This window comes from Varroa destructor, unplaced genomic scaffold (assembly GCF_002443255.2).
Source record: "Varroa destructor unplaced genomic scaffold, Vdes_3.0 BEIS01000004.1, whole genome shotgun sequence".
NCBI classification, from domain to species: Eukaryota; Metazoa; Arthropoda; class Arachnida; order Mesostigmata; family Varroidae; genus Varroa; species Varroa destructor.
In genome coordinates this window covers 23848756-23858696 of record NW_019211457.1, presented here as the reverse complement: position 1 = coordinate 23858696, position 9941 = coordinate 23848756, and the positions used below count along the sequence as shown (strand labels likewise).

Sequence of the window (9941 nt, the reverse complement as noted above, 5' to 3'; positions counted from 1 at the left end):
ATATATATGGGTCAGCCTGTGAATAATTGCGTTGAGTTTATTTCAGGAGTACCTTTGAGGATCGTAGTAAAAATAAAGTGAGCAAATGTATTTGCTGTCGCAACTTAAACACATTATTATGAACCTTCATAGTTGCTCCCGACTTAAAAGGAGTCGTCGTTATAGCTGTTCGCACCGTTTTTCCCGTTGTCCGGTCCAAAAACAAACTGCTTGGTCTCACAACGGGTGGCCAATTTTGGTCCTGGTAAAATTGACGTTTGGCTTTACAGACTTTAACATTTAAATTCTACCAGTTTTCGATCGGTATTTTGAAGAGTATTGGTTCTTCAAACTAATCAGCTACGGCCTTAAACTGTTATCGTAATAGGCTGCATGTAGCTCTTGAGATAATTGAAGGCCTATGCGACATTCAGTAAGTAAGGGTTTAAGGATAACCAACATTTATTTCTGTCAGGTCCTAAAGGTTGGGCGTAAGTTTGAAACAATTAACCTCTATTCCACGTTCATATTTCACTAGGAGTCGATTCAAATACCAACGGGTCCGACAAGGAGGCTAATCTAAACGTCTGCTACAGAACGACAAACTCTACGAGTCTTCCTTTCCAGTCGTGCCGAAAATAAACTAATGCATTACCACGGGCCTTAAAAAAAGCTTGTGGTCACGTTGATAGCAGCTTGTAAGGGAAAAAACACCTGGTAAAATTTTTACGGATCCTCAACGTAGGTTATCATTCCAGACCCATTAAGGGTTTTTGCGAAATCACTCCTAATTATCGATAATTATCGAGAAATCACCAGACATAATTCGTACTTACAGAAAAAAAAAAAGCTAAACTGTTCAATTTATGTATAGTTGCTTCGTTTTACTAATTGTGCACCACTTCGAACGACTTCCGAACATGGTCAAGGTGAAACGCAGGCACCCAAACCTCAGTGTATTTTGCTGGTTCCTATTAGAGAAACGCCAGCGATCCTAATACGTGTAGCGGCTTCATGCTCTCATCAATTCAGAACGTATGTAGTATATACGAATTGATACTAAATAGAGTGTCCAGAATCAATGAGTTGCCACAATGGACCGTTAGTTACTCTGCCCCGGTAGATATCGTATGATGGGGACTATCGTGAAGTGAACGACCAATAGATCGCGTGTTACGCCCCATACATACACTTATTATAAAATAAAACAGACGGCCAAGCTTTGCGGAAGATGTGGTGGCACTCTCGGGTTGGTTTACTGATACCTGGCCGTGTGCTTCAGCTTCATCCTAGGCGCATCAAAGTAGGCATTTAACACCCGTAGTTCGTCGCTACTTCGAGCATGTAATTATAATTGAAGATGCGTTTTATTTTTTCTTTTATTAATATTTACTTGATAACAAAACTTACTATGCGAACTGCTTGGTTTTTGGAGTCATTGCTTGAAGGCATTGAAACTATAAGTTAAAAATTAAATAACAAGATTGATTAATTGATCACAAAACACAATACTGACAATTTTCTTATCATCTCAACAAATATTAATGTATAAGCTATGGTTGATTAACGGGCTCAATTTAACTCTGACCACAGCGTGTACTTGTTAGGGGTCGTGTTCGTATCTAATGTTCGTTCTTTGCTAATGGCCAGGTTGCGAATAATATGGATAGTAGTCTTAATCTGTAACACAGGTTTCTATACTTAGATAGTATACATATAGACACATATTTTAGCACAAAAATAAACGCATCGCTTCAAAGGCTAGTGCTCGTTTCACGAGAACTTCCTCCACGAAAGCTGTTGGCTTTGTTCATAGAACCCGGTTGGCACATTGGTGTCGTGATCGAAGATCCACAGGCATAGAATCGCCCGCCATCCTACGGCAGGCGAATGTTCGAACGCAGGAGTTGGGCGCTAGGTATCCCATGATCGCATTCATTACTCATAGGGCCTAAATGTGGGTCGGATCCCCGGTGAGCACGAGCTTCAGGACCGGCCTCTAGCGTTCCCTCGGGACGGAGATGAACGTGAATAGAGCTCCACCCTTGTCGATACCTTTAGCGCGCTATCGTCTGTTGGTACAACATGCTTACTACGTTAGCCAATCATCCGTATTATCCGTTGAACACAACGATAAGGCTTCCAGCTCGAATTGATTTTTTTAAATAAAAACAAGTTGTATTATTTGATGAAAAACAAGTTGGCTGCGATAACGAGTACGTGGAACGTTGCGAACTATAACTTCTTTGTGGCAATATTACCCTATTCCGTCAAAAGACTGCATTTGATGATGCTCAGGCATTCGTCTTGTGGTAGTAGCATTCTACCCGACATTTTGTGCTAAAGATGGATTGCCCCCATCGTAGCGAAGAACAATTCAAACGCAGCGGTTTTGCGGACACAGAACAGCAGGATGCACACGGCAACGAGAAAAATGCTAGTCCAGTACGTTTGGTGGACATCTTTCAAATATTCTCATAAGCGATACTCGGAAAATCTGTCAGAAATGTCATATCTGCCTATTCAAGACAATTGTTTTTATTACTGCTGACGTTCTAGGTCGCATCGTCTATTAGAGGCTTCAGAGAATTGTTGCCTAATAATTTCATTAATTATACTACTAACTGATAGATGTGAAAACAAACACTGGAGCAGTACGTACGTACGTAATTGTTTTGCTAATAATAATAGTAACAATAGTGCTTGGCTCTATATTTTTCAAGTGGTTTGGTTTTTCCGAGTAAGAATCGGCCATATTTACACGATACATTCGACTAGCCCTACCCGTAAAGGACTGATGCTTTCTGCTTTACTTATCACTGTGCGAAGAGATTTATCACTGCGGTAATACTTCACGGTACTTTGCTTTGTTTGCTATCGCGTGCGTCAATGGCCACTTATCCCAATCTACGACTAGACTTCAATTATTACATGATCTATAATATACGTGTTTCAGTAATAGTCATTTTTTGTTTGTAAACACACTGCACTGAAATGCACACAACCCAGAAATATGAATCTCCAGTGGTCAATTTACAACAGTGAAGGATAAGTCATCGTCCACTGACCACAATGATACCGAATTATATTCGTTCAACTAGGGTCAAGTAGAATACCACATACATTAAAGTCTTTTTTCATTATCAACAATTTCTTATATATATATATATATATATAACATTGTATTTTCTGAAATTTTCCTGCACTTGTCTCCCTTAGTTATTCAGCAACGCTTCGCTCACGTAACCCAATCTGTCTACACTTTCCGTGTCAAAAATTGAACGAAATTTAACATGTGCTATAATATATAGGATTTTAGTCACAAGTAGGTACTGTTGTAAGTTCAACCCTGTAATCAGTTGGTCTACAGAAATTTGTCCAAAAAGGTGGCTAAGTTGAAAAAATGTGTTGGCTGGGAATTAGCCGGTCGGGTGTGTTTCTCCTTTGGCTTAATTTACCCATGACCCCATATCACTGTTGACTCAGTATACTATCATAATAATATTAATAAGATGTGGTAATGTCGATAGAACAATGTTTACGTTTAAGCGACATAATAATGCAGATGGCGCCACGGTTTTCTTATGGGAGAACAGGTTAGCTTCAACAATCTTCACAGTGGATAGAACCACAAAAGACGGGTACGCTCATCTCTACAGAACGCTGGGCGAAAATTTTAAAGAAATTGATGAGGTTAACTACACTCTCTCGTCTGAGGCAGCTCATTCACGACGGAGGCGATGATTAGGTATTGAGGGTCGAGTTGGGAAATCTTCGTGTTCGAAGTTCGTAGATAACGCATTCAATACTGGGCTAAATAGTAGCACAGCTTTTAAACACTGATGTCAATTAAAGACCCGTTGGAGAATCAATATCACTCCATCCGTGCAGAAAGCTGCACTAATAACTGATATAAGACTTTTTCAAAAAAGTAAGTGATTTAATATTCGATTTGAGTGTCCGGGTATTCTATAACGAATGCTGAAGAAATCCTAACGGAAGTTTAGATAGAAGTTGGCCAAATTTTCAAACATTTCCCGCTTGTCGTAGCCCGTCACCGAGGCAAATTAAATTCACGAAAAATGTTGATCCGTATGTTCATGCTGTAAACGTGAATAGACACACTTAGTATATGTGCTTATCAAAAAAAAAAAAAAAAAAAACAGATAATAAACGGAATTTTGATTTGCTCAATTTCAGTCATGTTAGCCTATTTCCCACGGAACTCGATTGCCAGGCCAAGCGACTGCGCACCTCGACTTCGAAATTGTACTGAGATGGTCCGGCCGTTTCTTCATGATCTTAAGTACATGTTCCCTACAACAATCAACGATGTCGACAACATGTGCAAGTAGGTTACATTGAGACAAGTTCAGGGAATAGATACTAAGATGATAGTTTTCAGCTACTATCGTTATAATCGATAATGAGGTAGCATAACCCTCAACATGGCGTGATGTCATTTTACACAGCTATCTTTGAAGCTGGGGCTGTGGGCTCTGTTGAACCCTCGTGCGAACCTTAATCACTCTGCTGTTGTTGGGATTAGATAGAGAGAGTAAAACTATGTAACTCTGTCCCGAAGCGAGTGACAACGCAAAATAAACTCTATGTATACTATAGACCTTTCACACAACACAAAGCCAATGGACTAGGAAGATAACATTTACATTGTTGCAGTAAATACATGATTTGATACATACACAATATGTACAAGTGGAACAAATTGAGGAACCGCTTTGGATCGTTTCTATTCTAGCGAGAATTGCTTCACAATTTACCTTCATGATTCCCCAAAACTTTTTCTGAACAAGGACGTACAGATAGCTTTCACGGAACGTGTCTTACGTCGTTAACTTACCATCACCAGTGCTTTATATTGTTAAACTTTTCGTAGTTCAGAGAAATAAAACGTAATTTCAGTGGTGGTAGTAATTCGCAGTGATGTCTTTCTTTTTGCTACCGCAATTTTATCACTGAAAAAGAAGCTAAAACTTCTAACTTATCCGGATTCCTCTTAATGCATGACCCGCCGAATATATTATATACAATCCTTTTGGACTTTTGCAATGCTAGCGAAAACATCTGATTACAAGCCGAGGTCACATTTTTGAACGGTTGAGGAAGAGTAAACGGCTCCCGCTTGCGATCAGTGAGAGCCCAATTGGGTCAATTAATCATCTTATTATGTTTAAATTACCCGATGAAGCACATCAAGACCCAAAATAAGCTCTAACCAATTCGCTGCTACGCCAATCTTCATTCTCTAAGTAATCGATATTCGTTTGAAGTTAATACAAAAACATTAAATTGATTCGCTGATTCCCTCCTAGATAGCGTTACAGTTGGACAGTTTCCTTAGGTAGGCCGCTAGCGGAGTCGAGCTTAAATAAATGAGTCTTTCTCCCGAAATTGCTGATTAGATTTATTGTTTTATTTTTGGTGCAGTTGAAACAAAAGTCACCTTTTGCCAGTCGATCAGCAGATGAATGAACTGATAAAACAACGATCACGAGTAAAAGGGCTTTCTGAGATGATCAGGATTATATGACAAGCATGCCGTATTCAGAGCTGCACCAACGCCACAGTAATACAGAACTGTATTTTTTGCATTCCTAATATTATTATTATTATCGTTATAATAATTGTCTATTCAATTCAATGGAGATAGAAGTACCTAAACACGATAATGCATCTTATAGCAATCCGCTCCGTACAAAAATCTAAACAAGTTATTTTTCAATTTTGTTCAGTTTTGTTATTTTCGTGGTCTCGTTCAACCTGATAGTAAATAGACTACCTTCGTACGTAAATTGTCGTGTCTCAACAACAACCAAGAAGCCATTACGGATGACTATGCGCGGTGTCTCAGACTTGATTTTCTGAGAAGTACGTCCAATTGTGATACGATTAACCCAGATATTGAAAGAGTACATCATCAATAAACATCTGCGTCATAGACACTGCCAACCCGGGCCAGCCGACGCAAATTCTCACAGACAAACACCACGTACACACCATAGCTATCGTTGCTATTCTAAAGACATTTGTTTGCCGTTAGATAGATCAATACACCAGGCTAAGGAAATGTAATGTGCTACTGCTGCTGTTGTTAGGACGATTGGCGACTACGGTTTCTACTGGCTTGTCTGGATGCCACGGTCAAGTAAGTACATATTGCAGATAAAATGCCAATGAGTTACCGATGAACGACCTTCATTGGGCCATCAGATATCGTCGTTGTCGCACCTGTCGGGTAAATCGCATTGGTACGATGTACTAGTGATTTTTTAATGTGATTCCTTTTCAGGCCGTCTGACGGACGGATGATGACGCGCTAGACCAAGACTCTGGCTGGTTCAATAAACCACCAGAAGCGGCGCTTTTCGTACAAACATAATCGTAGCTATCTAACAAACAGCATAGAAATATGGCATTAAGATATGTAAAAGCATATGTATCAAAGGAACGAAGTAGAGGTATTTATATGTCCAATCACGATTTTATACTATTGTATCAAGCGCTTAACACGTTGGCTTTAACTTACTATTCGGTGAACTATCGGGACCAAAATACATCACAAAAACCCATAGGAATTATCTGCTCTGATATAAAAACTTACAATATGAGTAAGCATAAAAAATATACGCATATACCCATTTAAGGTTGGGGCCTTTCACGAGTTTTGAGTTCGACGATATGCTCATTTTTATACTGTGTTTACAAAGGCATCGTAATATAAGTGGAAATAACTGTTGTAAGTGATCTATTTACTGACCACCTGGCCAGGCTAAGCCAGAATTAGTAATCGTGTTTTTGCTGAATCGGGTAGGAAACGCAGACCTGTAGCGAAAATTTAGCGTGGAAAATGTAGAAAATAAACTAATTTATTATGTATTCGTTGTGACTTTGCATAATCTTCTTTCATATTTTAATAAATTTGTCTATTCCGTTTCGCCAGAAATTGTTATGTCTACTTTTGAGAAACTCGTCCACTCGCATTTTACTAAGCACTGTATTGCCAACTATAGTATTGTAAATTTCATTTTCCAGTGATTAGGAAGGTGGTAATCCCATCCGCGGGAGTTCTAGGGAATACTTTGGGTGGGAGTGAATCCCGCGCTTAGGGGTTCGCATGGCGGGCCTGCCAACTTTTTTCCTATGTGGCTTGCCATTTTCGTTAGGAAGCATTACTATTCTACTAGGTATTCTCCTTGGATAGATTCGTCTGCTAAAGGTAACTGGGCCGTATGCAGATCCTTGCGGACCGTTTTATTTTCCGGTCTAGCAAATCGTTCAGGTTTTACCAACTGGAAATTACAGATTGGTTTATTTCGGAGCTTAGACGTAGTGCCACACAGTTCTTTCTTTTCAACACTTTTTGCCACCGATAACATTTCTATGGGGAATATGTCATTGTTGCTGCATGTTGCTCAGCGCTGGACGAAACGTTACGAGACAATAAAGAGCCAGAGGGTAGAGCTTTTGATAAAACTCTACAGATACAAAATGCCTGATCGCAGTTGTCGGGTACTATCAGTTCCCACTCTCAACCAGTTACCGAGTCGTGTGCTATCCGACGTCCTCATCGACCTCAGTGTTAGGGTGGATTGCATTCTCTGAGTCCGAGAAACCTAATTTAACCGGAACAACTTCCCTTGTATACCGTACGGATGGCTCGCACTGCTTTGGTGGCCGTTTTAATCCTGGCAAAAAGCCAAATGCGAAATCGCAATTTTAAATGATGTATAGGGTACCGACGCAGTTCGAAAGAAAAGTCGTAAATTTTAATCTAATGTAAGGTTAGCACATATATATATATAGCACAAAACGGAATTAGATCGTAAGCAGGTTTAATATCATATTTATTTCATGTCCGTATAGACCTCTTACGCTGAGTGATCGAGACTCCGTTTGACCATTGTTCTATATTAGTGGACCACTATGTTGTTTTATGGGTTCATTTGATTCGCCCTTTAATTTGGTGCTAACTCTCTGCGTTAGAGTTAATGACGAAACGTCCCTCAATCCAGCTAGTGTCAACATACCGCTGCTTTTCGAATTATCTATGGGGCGAGGGAGGGAAGGAAGGAATATCGTATCCAGGTAGTCACTAGTCACGTAGATAGGGAAATTTTTCTAAGTTACCTGACCGTACTAGATCGTCTTGTAACTTTTAGCTCCTTCCGGTGAGTATTTGTAGGTCTTTCATGTCATAGCATGCCACGGTGGTACCAAAAGCCTGGTCATAAAATCATCGGGTGAGCGTGACCATTTATTTAATTTGCCCCATTCAGGTTTTTGTCTGACCATATTCTTCTATCGCAAACCTCGGGCCGTTAAGTATTAAGGGTATATACCTATAAATTATGGACGGTTCTTTCGCATTGACGCAGAAACGACTGGATAGTAGAGAGTGTATTTTGTGGTGGAATTGTTTCACTGGCATATGCATAAACTCACTTTCGATGAAAACCAGGGAACCCAGCAAAGCGTCCAACTACGTAATGTGATTCGGTTAAGTCGTTTAAGTAGTTATTTTACGTGCATGGGTTTAGTTTTGAATTGGGGTTTTTCATTACGTGTACGAACGGTCGACTAGTTCTTCAATCGAACAATCGTGATACACGTAACTTGTGATGAGTGATACTCGCACAAATAATACTAGATGGCAGCCACCTATACGCTTCTAAAGCTTACAGTACACAGCAATAACAATTTTCGTATTGTGACAGGCGACGTGCAGTGCTGTGGTAGCGTTTTAACATGTGGAGTCATCTGGAATTATTTCGAATTGAAAAGAAGAAGTATGGCTCAAGCTATGGTGTCAATATGATGCGTTATTGTTTATGCCCCGTGTCAATTCTCAGAATGTGGAGTGACTTTGTGGACTGCGTTCGACGATACACGAAGGACTGCGCTACCCAGGAACAGCGGAATCGCTTTAATCAAGCCGTGGGGGACTCGGTAGATACAGTTCACGCAATCTGCTCATCTGACAAATATCAGAAAGGTACGTTCGTGTTCATTGCTTTAGTACCACAAAATATCAGCGGACGTTCACCATCTATGTTTTTTTTTCGAAATACTGCGCTTTCAACCAAGCTATAGATTAGAGAAATGTCAAATTAACGAATTTAAGGAAAGACGTTTGAGTAAAGTGTTTGACAAAAAGAAAGAGTAGTCGAAGTAGATTCGATTGGATGTTTCATAACAAAAATATACGATGAAGTAGCGCTTCTTATTTAATTGCAATGCTAAAGCTAAATCATTAATAATCTTTATCTTGCTTCTGCTCCAATCGTCTTCCGAATATTGTATTTTCGCCTTTGCAGAATATCTTCAGAGTGCATCATGCTTCCGAAAAGTGTCTGTAGATAATTGTGGCTCACACTACAATGACCTTGTAGAAGAGGTCACCAACGCGGTGGCAAATAACGATCACATATGTTGGTAAGTATAATGGCCCTTCGAAAGAAATTCTCGTTCTGAATAACGGTTACGATTAAGTAGTTTAAGGTTTAGCGGCATATGGCTGGGGTAAGGTTCTGCGCAGCACTGAATCCTTTACGTACCAGCAATCCTATAACCAAAAGCTATTAGCCGTTAAAAAGAAGGAAAGAAAACCAGCTCCGGCGCTCTGAAGCCTCAAGGTTCCATAGGTCGTAGTAACTTTTCATTTTCAATCTCCACGTATTTTTCTCGCGTTTGAAGATGACTGATTTCTTATCGAGGAAAGATTGCGTAGGGTAATCTCTATATACAACAAAACATTCGAAAGGTTGTGTTTACCTTTTTCTATTCGATCTACACTATGTTTATAAGCGCTGCCGTTAAACCGCCATTACTACCATTATGCTGTAGTTATTCGGAATTTGTATGTGAAACAACGAAACGTCTCAAGCTATCAAGCAAGCGTCGCCTGACGATTTGCCAAAGTAAGCAATATTGGCCGTCAGTGG

The 9941-nt window shown here is 39.8% G+C and overlaps 1 protein-coding gene across 1 annotated transcript in view; it reads left to right on the top strand.

Moving 5' to 3' along the window:
* LOC111249920 (uncharacterized) overlaps positions 1–9941 on the top strand; it is a 37633-nt gene that overhangs the window by 14250 nt on the left and 13442 nt on the right. The window contains exons 2-4 of the mRNA XM_022804391.2: positions 4180–4330; positions 8850–8992; positions 9315–9432. Coding sequence (XP_022660126.1) covers positions 4180–4330; positions 8850–8992; positions 9315–9432 — 412 coding nt within the window. The remainder of the gene's footprint in view (positions 1–4179; positions 4331–8849; positions 8993–9314; positions 9433–9941) is intronic.